The sequence below is a fragment of the Oncorhynchus keta genome, chromosome 33, assembly GCF_023373465.1.
Source record: "Oncorhynchus keta strain PuntledgeMale-10-30-2019 chromosome 33, Oket_V2, whole genome shotgun sequence".
Classification (NCBI taxonomy): Eukaryota; Metazoa; Chordata; class Actinopteri; order Salmoniformes; family Salmonidae; genus Oncorhynchus; species Oncorhynchus keta.
Window position 1 is genome coordinate 3,344,790 of NC_068453.1, and position 19,454 is coordinate 3,364,243.

Sequence of the window (19,454 nt, forward strand, 5' to 3'; positions counted from 1 at the left end):
TTGTTTTAACCCACATCCTCGCTCGAGGCATAGGCCCAATGGTAAAGTTTGAGAGAATATTTTATATACTAATTCAAGCTAGTCCTAGTATCATAACTTAGAATAAGACCCAGATGCAGACAGCTAGAGTCACAGGTGTTTATTGACCCAAACAGGGAGCAGGCAAAAGACAGGTCAAAGGCAGGCAGAGGTCCATAATCCAGGGCAGAGTCAAAATAGTACAGAACAGGCAGGCAGGCTCGGGGTCAGGACAGGCAGAATGGTCAGAACTGGGAAAACTAGGAAACAGAACTTGAGAATGCAGGGAGATGGAAAACACGGTGGTAAGACCTGACAAGACATGGCTAACTGGCAACAGACAAACAGAGAACACAGATATAAATGCACTGGGGATAATGAGGAAGATGGGCGACACCTGGAGGGGGGTGGAGACAAGCACAAAGACATGTGAAATAGATCAGGGTGTGACACCTATGGTATTTTCAAGGGGTTACCAACTGAGCATAGTATGCCTGTACTAGAGAGTCCATCTGATGTGAAATCCCGCAGCTGCGACTTTGGGCTGATACATGATACAGGCTGATACATGTAAATGCCAGAAGCTTGACCTTGAAAATGTACTTTATTATAACTCTGGCCTCGCAAACTAACATTTAAAACAATCTGTGTTCGACACAAATACCTAGACATACTGACCAGCTCCAATAGACAGACGTGCTATATCGCAGACCAATCCAAACTCATCTCTCAACATGTCCAGCCCACTCATTATCTCAGTATTATCTCAGTATTATCTCTTATCACGGCTAGCGCGAAAGTTGCTCACTTTTTCTGTGGCTAAACCAACTAGGCTCGTAATTTGGCAATTGTATTCGCCAAGCTACAAGCTTGGCACACCTGTATTTGGGGAGACTCTCCCATTATTCTCTGCAGATCCTCATCCTCTGTCAGGTTGGATGGGGTGCGTCGCTGCCCAGCTAATTTGCAGGTCTCTCCAGAGATGTTTGATCGGGTTCAAGTCCAGGCTCTGGCTGGGCCACTCAAGGACATTCAGAGACTTGTCCCGAAGCCACTCCTGTCTTGGCTGTGTGCTTAGTGTTGTTGTCCTGTTGGAAGATGAACCTTCGCCCCACGTTGCGGTCCTGAGCTCTCTGGAGCAAGTTTTAATCAAGGATCTCTCTGTACTTTGCCCCGTTCATCTTTCCTTCAATTCTGACTAGTCTACCAGTCCCTGCAGGTGAAAAAGATCCCTGATGCTGCCGCCATCATTTTAAAAATTTTTATTTTACCTTTATTTAACCAGGTAGGCTAGTTGAGAACAAGTTCTCATTTACAACTGCTACCTGGCCAAGGTAAAGCAAAGCAGTTCCAAACATACAACAACACAGAGTTACACATGGAATAAACAAACATACAGTCAATAATACAGTAGAAAAAGTCTATATACAGTGGGTGCAAATGAGGTAAGATAAGGGAAATAAGGCAATAAATAGGCCATGGTAATTACAAGTAATTACAATATAGCAATTAAACACTGCAGTGATAGATGTGCAAAATATGAATGTGCAAGTAGAGATACTGAGGTGCAAAGGTGCAAGATAAATAAATAAATACAGTGTGGGGATGAGGAAGTTGGATGGGCTATTTAAAGATGGGCTATGCACAGGTGCAGTGATCTGCTCTGACAGCTGGTGCTTAAAGTTAGTGAGGGAGATATGAGTCTCCAGCTTCAGTGATTTTTGCAGTTCATTCCAGTCATTGGCAACAGAGAACTGGAAGCAAAGGCGGCCAAAGGAGGAATTGGTTTTGGGGGTGACCAGTGAAATATACAGCAGCAGCGATCGGTTGAAGAGCATGCATTTAGTTTTACTTGCAACCAATCGCTGCATGCACCTGCCCGCCTGTCCATCATCACTACTCTGGACGGTTCTGACTTATAGAATATGTGGACAACTACAAATACCTAGGTGTCTGGTTAGACTGTAAACTCTCCTTCCAGACTCACGTCAAACATCTCCAATCCAAAGTTAAATCTAGAAATGGCTTCCTATTTCGCAATAAAACCTCCTTCACTCATGCTGCCAAACATACCCTTGTAAAACTGACCATCCTACCGATCCTCGACTTCGGGAAGGCAGTGGCCATGTTTATGTGAACATTTTTCTGACATAGCACAATGCTTTTGTCTGATTTTAATGTGAAGCTCTTTAAGTCATCTGACAAATTGCATAATGAGTGATTGGTTGTGTGAAGCAGTAAGGAGTAGTTTAATCCATCCAGTTCATTTTAATTGAGTGAGCATCAGATTATGGTTGATGCATTTTAAAATGTGTGCGCTTTACATGTTAATCTCAAAATAATAGATGCGGAGCGGAGTCAATCACCATCTTCCGGAGACACCTGAAACCCCACCTCTTTAAGGAATACCTAGGATAGGATAAAGTAATCCTTCTCACCCCCCCCTTTAAGACTTAGATGCACTATTGTAAAGTGACTGTTCTACTGGATGTCATAAGGTGAATGCACCAATTTGTAAGTCGCTCTGGATAAGAGCGTCTGCTAAATGACTTAAATGTAATGTAAATGTAGATGTTGAGTGTGAAGCAAATAATGAATACCCCACAGAGATTGGTAATAAATATATACAGTTAAAATGTAGGGTAAGACTTCCAATAAGGTTCACCTGGTAAATTAGTGTTAGAGGGAAAGAGAGAGGTGGAGATTTTAGAGGGGACAAGAAATGTTGTCGTTAATGGGGATTTAGAAGGCTTTTGTGTTGGAAAGGGTGGAAGAGTCTGAGTTGAAGGAAACAATGCAGACGAGTGAAAGTAACATAGAGGAAGTGAGTTCTGAGTAGAAAGAAATGAAATTGAAAAAACTAATGGTACTCATTGTCTATCAGTTGAATTCAAGTGTAATGAGTTTTGACAGAATGGTGCATAATGATGTGTTATTAGTAGGTTTAAGCAAGCTCTCTAATTAAGTGATAATGCACTCGCAACCTGTGTTTGGAGGATATATCAGCATGGGTGTTGTTAGGACCATTAGCACCGAGACAAAGTCTTTGAGGGCATTATCACTTTCATACAATGGGTTACCAACCAATTCAAATAATGATTGACATTTTTTCATTAACTTTATTTGGATTAATTTTTTCATACTATTTCATCCCTCCATGAGATATAGTCCCGACACACAGTACCAGTCAAAAGTTTGGACACACCTACTCATTCAAAGTGTTTTCTTTATTTTTTTACTTATTTCTAATAACAGTGAACACATCAAAGCTATGAAATAACACATATGGAATCATGTAGCAACACAAAAAGTGATTGACACACAGTTTTATATTTGAGATTCTTCGAGGTAGCGATCCTTTGCCTTGATGACAGCTTTGCACACTCTTGGTATTCTCTCTTGGTATTCTCTCAACCAGCTTCATGAGGAATGCTTTTCCAATTGTCTTGAAGGAGTTCCCACATATGCTGAGCACTTGTTGGCTGCTTTTCATTCACTCTGTGCTCCAATTCATCCCAAACCATCTCAATTGGGTTGAGGTTGGGTGATTGTGGAGGCCTGGTCATCTAATGCAGCACTCCATCATTCTCCTTTTGGTCAAATAACCTTTGATTTAACACTTTTTGGTTACTACATGATTCCATATGTGTTATTTCAAAGTGTTGATATCTTCACTATTATTTATAATGTAGAAAATAGTCAAAATAAAGAAAAACCCTTCAATGACTTGGTCTGTCCAAACTTTTGACTGGTACTGTATATACTGTATATATATTTATTTTTTTGCAAAACAGATGGGGCTCAAAACAGGGGGCTCTGGGGGCTCTGCCCCCCCACCGCCCTAAATGACAGGTCGCCCTGGCTGTAGCGTTAAGATTTCCCTTCACTGGAACTAAGGGGGCTAGCCAGAACCATGAATAACAGCCCCAGACCATTATTCCTCCTCCACCAAACTTTACAGTTGGCAGTATGCATTGGGGCAGGTAGCGTTCTCTAGGCATCCGGCAAACCCAGATTTGTCCGTTGGACTGCCAGATGGTCAAAACAAATCAAATCAAAGTTTATTTGTCACGTGCGCTGAATACAAACTTACAGTGAAATGCTTACTTACAGGCTCTAACCAACAGTGCAAAAAAGGAATTAGGTGGACAATAGGTAAGTAAAGAAATAAAAACAACAGTGAAAAAGACAGTGAAAAATAACAGTAGCGAGGCTATATACAGTAGCGAGGCTATAACAGTAGCGAGGCTATATACAGTAGCGAGGCTATAACAGTAGCGAGGCTATATACAGTAGCGAGGCTATAACAGTAGCGAGGCTATATACAGGCACCGGTTAGTAGGGCTGATTGAGGTAGTATGCACATGTAGAAATGGTTCAAATGACTATGCATATTTGATAAACAAAGAGTAGCAGTAGGGTAAAATAGGGGTTGGCGGGTGGCGGGTGGCGGGACACAATTCAGATAGCCCGGTTAGCCAATGTGTGTGGGCACTGGTTGGTTGGGCCAATTGAGGTAGTATGTACATGAATGTATAGTTTAAAGTGACTATGCATATATGATAAGCAGAGAGTATCATCAGCGTAAAAGGGGGGTTGGGGGGCACACAATGGAAATATTCCGGGTAGCAATTTGATTTCCTGTTCAGGAGTCTTATGTCTTGGGGGTAAAAACTGCTGAGAAGCCTTTTTAGTCCTAGACTTGGCACTCCGGTACCGCTTGCCATGCGGTAGTAGAGAGAACAGTCTATGACTGGGGTCGCTGGGGTCTTTGACAATTTTTAGGGCCTTCCTCTGACACCGCCTGGTGTAGAGGTCCTGGAGGGCAGGCAGCTTAGCCCCAGTGATGTACTGGGCCGTAAGCACTACCCTCTGTAGTGCCTTGCGGTCGGAGGCCGAGCAATTGCCGTACCAGGCAGGGATGCAACCAGTGTTGTTGCTGTAGAACCTTTAGAGGATCTGAGAACCCATGACAAATATTTTTAGTTTCCTGAGGGGGAATAGGCTTTGTCGTGCCCTCTTCACGATTGTCTTGGAGTGTTTGGACCATTCTAGTTTGTTGGTGATGTGGACACCAAGGAACTTGAAGCTCTCAACCTGCTCCCCTACAGCCCCTCAATGAGAATGGGGGCGTGCTTGGTCCTCCTTTTCCTGTAGTCCACAATCATCTCCTTCGTCTTGGTTATGTTGAGGGATAGGTTGTTGTCATGGCACCACATGGCCAGGTCTCTGACCTCCTCCCTATAGGCTGTCTGGTCATTGTCGGTGATCAGGCCTACCTACCACTGTTGTGTCATCTGCAAACTTTTTTATTTATTTATTTTTATTTATTTCACCTTTATTTAACCAGGTAGGCAAGTTGAGAACAAGTTCTCATTTACAATTGCGACCTGGCCAAGATAAAGCAAAGCAGTTCGACAGATACAATGACACAGAGTTACACATGGAGTAAAACAAACATACAGTCAATAATACAGTATAAACAAGTCTATATACAATGTGAGCAAATTAGGTGAGAAGGCAAAAAAGGCCATGGTGGCAACTTAATGATGGTGTTGGAGTCATGCATAGCCATGCAGGCATGGGTGAACAGGGAGTACAGGAGGGGACTGAGCACGCACCCCTGAGGGGCTCCAGTGTTGAGGATCAGCATTGCAGATGTGTTGCTACCTCCCCTCACCACCTGGGGGCGGCCCGTCAGGAAGTTCAGGATCCATTTGCAGAGGGAGGTGTTTAGTCCCAGGATCCTTAGTTTAGTGATGAGCTTTAAGGGCACTATGGTGTTGAGCACTGAGCTGTAGTCAATGACTACAGCCCAGGTTGGAAAGGGCAGTGTGGAGTGCAATAGAGATTGCATCATCTGTGGATCTGTTTGGGCCGTATGCAAATTGTAGTGGGTCTTGAGGCGGCAGGGTAGCCTAGTGGTTAGAGCGTTGGAATAGTAACCGGAAGGTTGCAAGTTCAAATCCCTGAGCTGACAAGGTACAAATCTGTCGTTCTGCCCATGAACAGGCATTGTTCCTAGGCCGTCATTGAAAATAAGAATTTGTTCTTAACTGACTTGCCTAGTAAAATAAAAATAAATAGGGTTTCTGGGATAATGGTGTTGATGTGAGCCATTACCAGCCTTTCAAAGAACTTCATGGCCAAGGACGTGAGTGCTATGGGTCTGTAGTCATTTAGACAGATTGCCTTGTTATTGGGCACAGAGCCTATGGTGGTCTGCTTGAAACATGTTGGTATTACAGACTCAACCAGGGGCATGTTGAAAATGTCAGTGAAGACACCTGCCAGTTGATCAGCACACATCCTGGTTCATCCGTCTGGCCCCGCAGCCTTGTGAATGTTGACCTGTTGAAAGGTCTTACTAATGTCAGTCGCCTGGAACAGCTGATGCTCTCATGCATGCCTCAGTGTTGCTTGCTTCGAACTGAGCATAGAAGTGATTTAGCTCGTCTGATAGGCTTGTCACTGGGTAGCACGCGGCTGTGCTTCCCTTTCGAGTCTGTAAAAGTTTGCAAGCCCTGCCACATAAGACGAGCCGGTGTATTACGATTCAATCTTAGCCCTGTATTGACGCTTTGTCTGTTTGATGGTTCGTCGAAGTGCATAGCAAGATTTCTTATAAGCTTCTGGGGTAGAGTCCCGCAACTTGAAAGCAGCAGCACTACCCTTTAGCTCAGTGCGAATGTTGCCTGAAATCCATGGCTTCCGGTTGGGGTATGTACTTACAGTCACTGTGGGGACGACGTCTTCGAGGCACTTATTGATAAAGCCAGTGACTGATGTGGTGTGCTCCTCAATGCCATCGGAAGAATCCCGGAACATGTTCCAGTCTGTGATAGTAAAACAGTCATATAGTTTAGTATATGCATACCTGACCAATTTTTTATAGACCGAGTCACTGGTGCTTTCTGCTTTAATTTTTGCTTGTAAGCAGGAATCAGGATGATAGAATTGTGGTTGGATTTACCAGATGGAGGGCGAGGGAAAGCTTTTTACGTGTCTCTGTGTGTGGAATACAGGTGATCTAGATGTTTTACCCCCTCAGGGTGCACATTTAACCTGTTGATAGAAATTAGCTAGAACTGATTTAAGTTTCCCTGCATTAAAGTCTCCAGCCACTAGGAATGCCGCACCTAGGTGAGCGGTTTCCTGATTGCTTATTTGCTTATACAGCTGACTGAGTGCGGTCTTAGTGCCAGCATCCGTCTGTGGTGGTAAATAAACAGCCATGAAAAGTATAGCTGAAAATTCTCTTGGTAAATAGTGTGGTCTGTATTTTATCACAAGATACTATAGACTTCCTTAGATTTCGTGCACCAGCTGTTGTTTACAAATATGCACAGACCGCCCGGAGTGTGCTGTTCTATCTTTTATCTTCGCGACTGAGACGTTGTTCCTCATAGATGTTTCCATTTCACAATAACGGCAGAAATATGACAAACTGACTTGTTGGAAAGGTGGCATCCTATGACCAGGCCATTCTAGTGCCGGTGTTTGTCTATGGAGATTTCATGGCTGTGTGCTCGATTTTATATACCTGTCATCAAAGGTATATAAAATTTGTCTAAAATAGCCAAATCCATTAATTTGAAGGGTTGTCCACATACTTTTGTGCATATATAGTGTAATATTACACGATATGGTATTTAGTGCCAAAGGGGCTAGAATTCTTCCTCATTATGTTTTCACCATTGGTCAAGCGTTCTGTAATTGTGGGAGTGTAAGCATTTATTTGATCTTTTTACAGCTTTGGCGCTGTAGTTTACGACTTAATTAAAGTTGTTGAGAGAAGAAAGGGACACAGTGTTCTTACAGTATGTAAGGATTTATGATCTTAAAGCAGGAACATTAGTATTGATTTCTTAATAAGTGGATTAGCACGTACTGTTCTTACAGTTCTTACGAATTCACAGTGTCTGTGTGTTCTTAGACAAATAGATTTACACTGTATCGTCCAAAGTCAAATCGTAAGGTTGTTCCTTTGGTCAAATTGAAATGGTAACATTTTAATTCTTTCCAAACCAGAATGGTCAAATAAATGTCATAATATCTAATATGTCTGCCAATTTGTCTGCCTTTGTATTACAAAACAGTTATAACATATTAAAACAACTGATTATGTGAAAGCGACCAGTTTGGGGGACAGTCCACAGAATACTGATAAAATGGTTGGAATACCACTCTGTTGACATCATTGGATCGCATTCACACATACTATATCCTTTGTGTGTCAACAATACACTGATGCTGCTTTCCGACTGTAACATGAGTGTTACAATAGTGTGCTGTATATGTCAAAAGCAGAGTTCTAAGATCCCACAGCAAACACAACTACAGAGACAGGAAATGTATAATTGGATCATTGTGTGTATTTGGATCATGACGGTAGGCCGCCATTGTAAATAAGAAAATAAAGGTTAAATAATTATATATATTTATTATTATTATTATTATTATTATTAATTAACTGTGACAATAGCTTAAAAATCATTCATTTGTTTGTTCTCTTTTTTTTAAGTACTACAATCTAAAACACGTGTTCGAGTAGAATAGGGAAAAAGGTATTCGCTTTAAATAAGGGTCAGCAATTGAGAGCTTGAGAGGATATGTAGAGAAGATTGGGAGAAACTCCACAAATACAGGTGTACCAAGCTTGTAGCGTCACACCCAAGAAGACTCGAGGCTGTAATCGCTGCCAAAGGTGCTTTAACAAAGTACTGAGTAAAAGTTCTGAATATTTCTGTAAATGTGATATTTCTTTTTTTACTTTTAATAAATCAGCAAAAATGTCTAAAAACCTGTTTTTGCTTTGACATTATAGGTTATTGCGTGTAGATTGACGAAGATAAAAACGATTTAATCTATTTTAGAATAAGGCTGTAACCTAACAAATTGTGCAAAAAGTCAAGGGGTCTGAATACTTTCCAAAGGCACTGTGTGTGTGTGTGTGTGTGTGTGTGTGTGTGTGTCTCTGTGTGTGTGTGTGTGTGTGTGTGTGTGTGTGTGTGTGTGTGTGTGTGTGTGTGTGTGTGTGTGTGTGTGTGTGTGTGTGTGTGTGTGTGTGTGTGTGTGTGTGTGCCAGAGTAAACCCACTTGCTTATCACCACGGCAAGAGATGAAAAGGGGTTTCAAGTAACTTCCAATAATAGTGTTTGTGATAAATCATTGGAATTGGACATTTAGATAAAGTTGAAAGAACTTTATTGTCTGGTAAATCAATCCTCTATAGTTTGGTGATCACTCTCTCTTTCTTTCTCCCTCCCTCCCTCCCTCCCTCCCTCCCTCCCTCCCTCCCTCCCTCCCTCCCTCCCTCCCCCTCCCTCCCTCCCTCCCTCCCTCCCTCCCTCCCTCCCTCCCTCCCTCCCTCCCTCCCTCCCTCCCTCCCTCACTTCTCCTATCCGTTACCCTTCCCTCCCTCTTTCTCCTTTTCCTATCTCTCTCCCTCACTCTCTATGATCACCCTCCCTTGTGGTTGAGTTAATGTTTAATACTTTCTCTGTGATATAAACAGTAAATGACAGTCTTATTAGGCACATTTCCTGCTACGCTGTCAGCCTGGAGCACACCTTTCCCACTACCTTACCAGTAGCTAACCTGAGGCTTACCTGTATTCGACCTGGAGCTCAGCCAGGAGTGCAGATGTACCTTTCTGTTCACTGCTTTCCGGTTTACATTTTGGTACCCTGAAGGTTGAGCTATCTGGTGCCCAGGTGTATACCTGACCAAACAGTTTTTCGTATTACCTGTAGGTTAGTAGTAAGTTAACGCTAGGTCACCTGTGGTCCAGGTGTGTTTCTGTCTCTGGGTTACCTGTCTGTTGGAGAGCCATGGTTGGGTGTAGCTGGATGTGGAGCCATAGGAACTACCTCATTATCCTCCTCACCCCACTTCTCCTCCTGCCTCTGCCTCTGCTCATCCCCACACCAGTAAGTGTGTGTGTGTGTGTGTGTGTGTGTGTTGTGTGTGTGTGTGTGTGTGTGTGTGTGTGTGTGTGTGTGTGTGTGTGTGTGTGTGTGTGTGTGTGTGTGTGTGTGTGTGTGTGTGTGTGTGTGTGTTGCTAGCATTTACATTCTTATTAAAAAGTATTTTCAAATCGAGTGTTATTTGTCACATGCCTCGTAATCAACAGGTGTGGACTAACAGTGAAATACTTACTATACTTACTTACTTACTTACTTTTTATCATAAATCGTCAATAATGTTTCAACCGGACAATTCCTTTGTCTTTAGAAATGAGAAGGAACAGAGCTCGTGCTCAAGGCCGCGCACGTGACTAAACTAATGGCTTTCAGCCAGACCCCTGATACAAACAGCTCTTATTCGCTCCCCCTTCACAGTCAAAGCATGAAACAAAATTTTAAAGACTGTTGACATCTAGTGGAATCCTTAGGAAGTGCAATCGGACCAAATTTTACACTGTATATTGGATAGGCAATGACTTGAAAAACTACAAGCCTACAAAACTACAAGGATTTTTCTCAGGTTTTCACCTGCCATATGAGTTCTGTTATACTCACAGACATCATTCAAACAATGTTAGAAACTTCAGAGTGTTTTCCATCCAAATCTACTACTAATATGCATATCTTGGTTTCTGGGCCTGAGTAGCAAGCAGTTTACTCTGGGCACGCTTTTCATCCGAACGTGAAATACCACCCCCAGCCATAAGAAGTTTTAAATCCTCTCAATGGTGCATTTGTGTGTGGACCATGTGAAATCCTTAGTGATGTGAACACAGAGGAACTTGCCTGGTTAGAGGGATATTGATTGGTGTCCAGAATGAAGAGAAAGAGGTCCTAAATCAGAATGAGCCAGCAGTTCTGAGGAGGGAACATGTTGATGTCATCAAGTGCAAAACACTGTGAGGAGCGAGGCTCCAAAATACCAAGGTTCATTATTAGATAACAGCAGATACTAGTAGATATACATTAAATAACATTCGGACCGAGGCGCAGTGTGATATGGGTTCCACATCTTTTTATTCTTGAAACGCACAAAACAATATAAAAAAAAGCAAACGATACGTGAAGCTATGGAGTGCTCACAGGCAACTACACAGAAACAAGATCCCACAAACACAGTGGGGAAATGGCTGCCTAAATATGATCCCCAATCCGAGACAACGATAAACAGCTGCCTCTGATTGGGAACCATACCAGGCCAACATAGAATTAAAACAACCTAGATTACTCACCGTAGTCATACCCCGACCTAACTAAAAATAGAGAATAAAAAGGCTCTCTATGGTCAAGGTGTGACATCTAGGGTCTACCAAATATTCCTCACCATGCTAGTTTGCCTGGAAGAGAATCAAACATAAACAAATAAAACTGTGATCGCATGCTCAGTATGCACAAGATTGAAAAACATGTTGAAAGATTTTGAAACAGAACAATTAAATCAAATGAGTGTTATTATTGGTCAGATTCAGGACATTTAGTAACATATCTCATCTGTTTCAAACTGTTTTCTCTTTCTTCATGCCTACTGAACACAAAGCATGTCCTATTAGGCGGTTACATGTGGATAGATAAGGGGATAATAAGGCAATAAGATGGGATATGCTTTATTGTTCATGGAAATTGTCAAATTATCCTGGATGCTCTTTGGCTGAAAGCCAGTTTTATCAGACAATATACCATGGGTATGATGCAACATGACTTGTTTATTGTTCTAAGTATGTTGGTAGCCAGTTTATAATAACAGTAAGGCACCTCGGGGGGTTGTGGTATATGGTCAATATACAGAGGAAAATCCATGCATAAAAACAGCCCTTAGCCACGGTATATTGCCATATACCACACGTCCTTCGTCCTTATTGCTTAAATATACACTCTTCCAGACCTGGATTCAAATGCATGTGTATTTGATTATTTGTATTTGAAATACGTATTTTCTCTGTGTTTGAGAATTTTCAAATAATGTGTCCGGAATCAACTCAGGGATTCTTTAATACAGAACCATCTCTACTTTTTTCAAAAATATATTTCTTAATATTAACAACATTTCAAACATAGGTAACTGAGCTAAACGACTACCGCCCTGTAGCACTCACCGTCATCATGAAGTGCTTTGAGAGACTAGTTAGTCAATGACCATATCACCTCCACCCTACCTGACACCCTAGACCCACTTCAATTTGCTTACCACCCAAATAGGTCCACAGATGACGCAATCTCAACCACAATGCACACTGTCCTAACCCATCTGGACAAGAGGAATACCTATGTGAGAATGCTGTTCATCGACTACAGCTCAGCATTTAACACCATAGTACCCTCCAAACTCGTCATCAAGCTCGAGACCCTGGGTCTCGACCCCGCCCTGTGCAACTGGGTACTGGACTTCCTGACGGGCCGCCCCCAGGTGGTGAGGGTAGGTAACAACATCTCCACCCCGCTGATCCTCAACACTGGGGCCCCACAAGGGTGCGTTCTGAGCCCTCTCCTGTACTCCCTGTTCACCCACGACTGCGTGGCCACGCACGCCTCCAACTCAATCATCAAGTTTGCGGACGACACTACAGTGGTAGGCTTGATTACCAACAACAACGAGACGGCCTACAGGGAGGAGGTGAGGGCCCTTGGAGTGTGGTGTCAGGAAAATAACCTCACACTCAACGTCAACAAAACTAAGGAGATGATTGTGGACTTCAGGAAACAGCAGAGGGAGCACCCCCCTATCCACATCGATGGGACAGTAGTGGAGAGGGTAGTAAGTTTTAAGCTCCTCGGCGTACACATCACAGACAAACTGAATTGGTCCACCCACACAGACAGCATCGCGAAGAAGGCGCAGCAGCGCCTCTTCAACCTCAGGAGGCTGAGGAAATTCGGCTTGTCACCAAAAGCACTCACAAACTTCTACAGATGCACAATTGAGAGCATCCTGTCGGGCTGGTACGGCAACTGCTCCGCCCACAACCGTAAGGCTCTCCAGAGGGTAGTGAGTTCTGCACAACGCATCACCGGGGGCAAACTACCTGCCATCAGGACACCTAGACCACCCGATGTCACAGGAAGGCCATAAAGATCATCAAGGACAACAACCACCCGAGCCACTGCCTGTTCACTCCGCTATCATCCAGAAGTCGAGGTCAGTACAGGTGCATCAAAGCAGGGACCGAGAGAATGAAAAACAGCTTCTATCTCAAGGCCATCAGACTGTTAATAAACAGCCACCACTAACATTGAGTGGCTGCTGCCAACAGTCTGGCATTTAATTTATTGTTCAACAAGTTTTTGGTTGGTTGTTCTATTAGATAAACATTAGATTATTCAAATATTTCATACAAATCTCCAAATCTCTCCAATCTCCTTTTAGTTTTATGTTGTAGTGCTGTATAATGCTCCAGGGAAAACCATTTTTGATTGTTTTGGGATTTTTTTCAAGATTCAGAAGAAAACTCATTCTCATCTTATATTCAACTGTTACCATTTACCTGCAACAAATAATAATATCAAATGAAATTTGATTTGTCACATACACATGGTTAACAGATGTTAATGTGAGTGTAGCGAAATACTTGTGCTTCTAGTTAAGACAATGCAGTAATAACCAATGAGTAATCTGACCTAACAATTTCACAACAACTACCTTATACACACAAGTGTAAAGGAATGAAGAATATGTACATAAAAATATATGAAGGAGTGATGGTACAGAACGGCATAGGCAAGATGCAGTAGATGGTATCGAGTACAGTATATACATATGAGATGAGTAATGTAGGGTATGTAAACATTATACGAAGTGCATTGTTTAAATTGGCAGGTGATACATTTTTTTTCATACATTTTTACATTATTAAAGTGGCTGGAGTTAAGTCAGTATGTTGGCAGCAGCCACTCAATGTTAGTGGTGGCTGTTTAACAGTCTGATGGCCTTGAGATAGAAGCTGTTTTTCAGTCTCTCAGTCCCAGCTTTGATGCACCTGTACTGACCTCGCCTTCTGGATGATAGCGGGGTGAACAGGCAGTGGCTCGGGTGGTTGTTGTCCTTGGTGATCTTTATGGCCTTTCTGTGACATCGGCAAGATCACGGACGAACCAGGGGCTGAACCTGTTTCTATTTCTCATTTTATTTATGGGGGTGTGTTTGTTAACAGTACCACTGAAAATAAAAAAAGAAGGTCCAAGTGTGTTCAACACAAGGGATCAAGCTGATTCTATACCAATTTACAGAGGCCAGGTCACGAAGGAACGCTTGCCCATTAAAGTTGTTTTGCAAGCGTGTATGACAAATCAGGACAGGTCATTTCACTGAGCGCCCATTACGAACACAGGCTGTAACACAGTGATCCCTAAGGTCATTACAGAAAAGACCAGACGGATACCTATCAGGTTTATTTGTGAGGATAATATTGAGGAGAGTAGCCTTTTCTGGTGTTTGGAGTCATACCTTGTGAGATTGGTAATAATACGAGAAAGATTTAGGGAGTCCCATTGCTTTAGGACTTGGTCAGGTGTTTTAAGCATGTCCCAGTTTAGGTCACCTAGGAGGACAAATTCAGACTTAGTGTAAGGGGCCAGGAGATAGCTTAGGGCAGGTAGGGTACAGGCTGGTTGCTGATGGAGGACGAGCAACAGTCAACAAAGAGCTATTTGAAAGGGTAATGCTTAAAACCAGCACATCAAATTGTTTGGGGACAGAGTTGGTGGAGACAACCGAGCACTGAAGGTGATCCTTGATAAAGATTGCCACTCCACCACCTTTGAAAGATCTGTCTTGCTAAAAAAGGTTACAACCAGAAAGGTTAACATCAGTATTCAAAACATTTCCTCAACCACGTCTCAGCAATGACCAACACATCTGGATTGGAACTGTGAACCCACGCTTTCAATTGATCAATTTTAGGTAATAAGCTTCTCGTGTTAACGTGCAGAAAACCCAGGCTTTTACGAGAGCAGAAATCAGTGAAGCAGATATCAGAGCACAATTGGGGTCAGAATTGGGGCAAGCAACAGTAGATGGGCCAGGGTGTACATGTACATTTCTAGATATCATCAGAAGTAATACAATCAAGGACAGGGAGAGCTCTGCAGTGCTGATTTATGACATTTGAATGTGAGCTAGATGGCAACAGAATCATATTGTACAGAAATGTCATCAGGTAACATGAATATCAAGCTGGCGAGAGGTGGTTAGAATAGGATGGAGGCCAAAAGTCTGTGTAACCAATAGAGTCAGAGTCCCGAGTGTGGGAACAAACATAGTCTATCCCACGGTTGGGTAAACAAGCACGTTCATAGTCAACAAAGCATGCAGGAGTCATGAGGCAAAATAGCAAAATAGGAAAATGCACAAGAAAAAAAGAACGACGTGGGGCTAGCCATTGTAAGTTCAGAGTCAACAGTGCAGACGGTGAACAGATCACCAGGTGGAATCCAAGCAGCAGCGCAGCAGGTAAAGGGAGTAGGTGTCACACCCACTTGGGAGAAGCTTTTATATCTGGAGGCAGATTTCTTGAAGAAAATGCCACTGAATGGTATTTTAACAGTGGGAGGGTGCTTCAAAGGCCTTTCGGATTTGGGTGTGGAAGGCTGTGAGAGACTCCTGCCATTTGTTGGGCTCAACGGCTTCGACACCTCTCTCTTCACACCTCAGTGCTAATAGAAGTTGTATCTCGTCTGTCAACGGTTGTGTGGTGTCCTCAGGTTTCTGCTGTTTGTTAGCTTGGAAGAAAGAATGCTTGATAGTAGTAATCCTTAAAGTGTCACGTGCTGACGTTAGTTCCTTTTTTATGTCTCTATTTTAGTTTGGTCAGGGCGTGAGTTGCGGTGGGTATTCTATGTTTTGTGTTCAGTGTTCAGTTTATTAAAAGCATCATGAACACGTACCACACTGCGTTTTGGTCTACTCCTTCTTCCATCAACGAGAATCGTTACATAAAGGTAATTTTTGTCCAAAAATTTGGTTTTAGGTTTGGAGTTTTGAAAGCGGACTAAAGGTTAAGCTGTGGAGGGTAGCATCCTGTATATGTGCCTACCCGAAAAATGCAAGTTTACCTCTAAATCTATCTTCTTATAAAAAAAATGTGAGAGCTCACATGCAGCTGTGTCTCTCTCTCTCTCTCTCTCTCTCTCTCTCTCTCTCTCTCTCTCTCTCTCTCTCTCTCTCTCTCTCTCTCTCTCTCTCTCTCTCTCTCTCTCTCTCTCTCTCTCTCACACACACACACACACACGCTCCCTTCATTGCTTTATGATTCTAAAACCTAATTAAAATAAACAAAAAAGTGTACATCCTATCTTAATCTATCAGGGAGATGGAGTTGACCATTTATAATAATTTCAATATTGTTTGTTTAAATCAATCAAAAAAAAGATAACTTTACAGACCATGAGGTCGTGTTGCACTAATGAGGACATGAATAAGGGGTCCTGCCCACGAATACTGCTAATTCCTGATTCATTTAGGATTGTAGACAAATTTGACTGAGTTGACCAAATCTCTAGACACATTTTTCAGGAATCACAGTTTTTAAAACAGTAAAATCATTTTGGGGGAGCGCTTGAAATTGGGATCCTTTACTCTGGACATGGGCATTTCTGGGCATGGAGCTTACATGGATATGAATAATATTGAAAATATTAAAAGCAAATCTTTCACCTTCAAAGAATTCCCCCTAAAGGTAAGCTCAAATAACAACATACTTTTTTCACCTATAAAAATACATTTTCCAGACTTTCAAGAATCCCTGAACTACTTCTATTGGAAGTATTTTTAAGTATTTTCAAATAATTTACTATACTCTTTTGAACTATTTTCAAATACTTATTTCCAAATACAATATTTGAAATACCAAACAGACACGGGTTCAAATGCATGGGAGTATTTAAACATTAATATTTGCAAATACATGCCAATAATTTGCCAATAATTTGCTAGTGTATTTCTAAATACACAATATTGTGTTTCTACTGTGTGCTTATTCTCAGATGCATAAACCTTTTGTTTTTCCAGTGATGGACTATTCTGCTGGGGTATGGGGATCCAACTTGCGTACTAATTGTAACAATGTTCAAAACAGAGAAATCCGCTGCTTTCTTGTAGGGCGCGAACTGACTCCAAACCTGGCCATCTGTGGAGATATGGGTTGGGAACCATGTGTGGTTAGGCAAAAAGGTGACATGGTATGTCTATGGCGCAGACGGATAAATCTGCCAGAACACAGAATCACAAAAAAAGAGTTAGACTGGGACCTTACTCATAACAACAATCCGTGGACTAGAGAATTGTTATCTATTTTTTGTGAAACTGATTTTCAGTATAAATATTCAGGAACAGATCATGTGATGTAACCCAAATCAAGGATAAACTTTTTCTAATCCACAAGGAGAAATGGGAAGCTGATATTCGGTTTAAACTTCAACTTAGAATGTACACTCCCACTGGGCACACATACCACGGCATTTCAATGTGGGTCAAATTTGGCTGAGACATTGATCAATGAGATTTCAACCTTTATTCACTCACTCAAAAAGACAGCCAGAATTGTTGACTTCCCGATGTGTTATCACTATGCTTTCAACCATCTAAAACCCCAAGCAAATTACAATGGAATAACAATGTCTGATTTTTGGTTTAGTGGTCATCTAGATGTGTTATTACTGCACCTTCAACCATTTAAAAGCAAAAGAAAGTTAAAATGGGAATACAATGTCAGATATTTTTGATTCATACAAAAGCGTGATGTTTTATCACTGTGCTTCATCTAATAGCAAAACCAAATGACATGGTATCCAGTTGAGATTACATTAAAAGTACATGGTGCAAGTGATCAATGCTGTTCGAGATCCTGCACAAATTATTACAGCAATTGTGAAGATCTCCACCGACCTGCGATCTTTGCATGTTATCTTGAACATGCAAACGCTCCATGATTACATAAAAATATATTTATATTCATAGTTAATATAGGCTACCCTCAATGTGGCCGTTACTCATTTTAAGGTTAAATAAATACTGTTATATTAGTTTGTAAGATTAACTTTTGGCTATTTACTGTATTACAAAAGTAATATATAAAAATTATGAATTGTGTTTGATAGTCAACTCAACCAAATATAAACATTTGAAGGAGACGTATATTTTGTACAGGTGACTTAGTCTGGCTTCAATTTCAGTTTTTCTACAAATTAAGAATTGATACGTTGGATTTACGACTCCATCTCAACCAATAATCACATCAAACCTTATGTAAAGTACATTTAAGGTTTTATTTAATTTTAGTCTCCTCCAAAATCGATCCCGCTCCAGAATACAGGACTTGGTGTAATGCTCATTCCTTCGACGATAAACGCGAATCCGACCATCACCCCTGGTGAGACAAAACCGTGACTCGTCAGTGAAGAGCACTTTTTGCCAGTCGTGTCTGGTCCAGCGACGGTGGGTTTGTGCCCATAGGTGACGTTGTTGCCGCCTATGTCTGATGAGGACCTGCCTTACAACAGGCCTACAAGCCCTCAGTCCAGCCTCTCTCAGCCTATTGCGGACAGTCTGAGCACTGATGGAGGGCTTGTGCCTTCCAGGTGTAACTCGGGCAGTTGTTGTTGCCATCCTGTACCTGTCCTGCAGGTGTGATGTTTGGATGTACCGATCCTGTGCAGGTGTTGTTATACGTGGTCTGCCACTGCGAGGATGATCAGCTGTCTGTCCTGTCTCCCTGTCGAGCTGTCTTAGACGTCTCACAGTACGGACATTGCAATTTATTGCCATGACCACATCTGCTGTCCTCATGCCCCCTTGCAGCATGCCCAAGGCACGTTCACACAGATGAGCAGGGATCCTGGGCATCTTTCTTTTGGTGTTTTTCAGAGTCAGTAGAAAGGCCTCGTTAGTGTCCTAAGTTTTCATAACTGTGACCTTAGTTGCCCACCGTCTGTAAGATGTTAACAATCATTCCACAGGTGCATGTTCATTAATTGTTTATGTTTCATTGAACCAGCATGGGAAACAGTGTTAAAAACCCTTTACAATGAAGGTCTATGAAGTTATTTGGATTTTTACTAATTATCTTTGAAAGACAGAGTCCTGAAAAAGGTATTTTTATTTTTCTGCTGAGTTGATTGTGCATTTTTTTGTTAAACCCTGGGTTGAATTGAAGCAAAAGCTGTTGGTGACTTTTCAAATGATATATAGGCTTAAATAATATCATTGATGATATGCAGTGCCTTCGGAAAGTATTCATACATAAGTATTACTTATACTTATTACTTATTACTTATTACCCTTTACTCAGACCCTTTAGCAGCAATTAGACCATCGAGTCTTCTTGGGTATGACGCTACAGGCTTGGCACACCTGTATTTGGAGAGTTTCTTACATTCCTCAGTGCAGATTCTCTCAAGCTCTATCTGGTTGGCTGGGGAGCATTGCTGCACAGCTATTTTCAGGTATTTTCAGAGCTGTTCAATCAGATTCAAGTCCTG

At 41.9% G+C, this 19,454-nt stretch overlaps 1 protein-coding gene across 1 annotated transcript in view; it reads left to right on the forward strand.

Moving 5' to 3' along the window:
* Nucleotides 1–9,571: 9,571 nt before the first annotated feature.
* Nucleotides 9,572–19,454, forward strand: part of slc13a2 (solute carrier family 13 member 2) — a 56,446-nt gene continuing 46,563 nt past the window's right edge. The window contains exon 1 of the mRNA XM_052491700.1: nt 9,572–9,950. Within this exon, the coding sequence (XP_052347660.1) occupies nt 9,852–9,950 (99 nt within the window). The 5' untranslated portion in view covers nt 9,572–9,851. The remainder of the gene's footprint in view (nt 9,951–19,454) is intronic.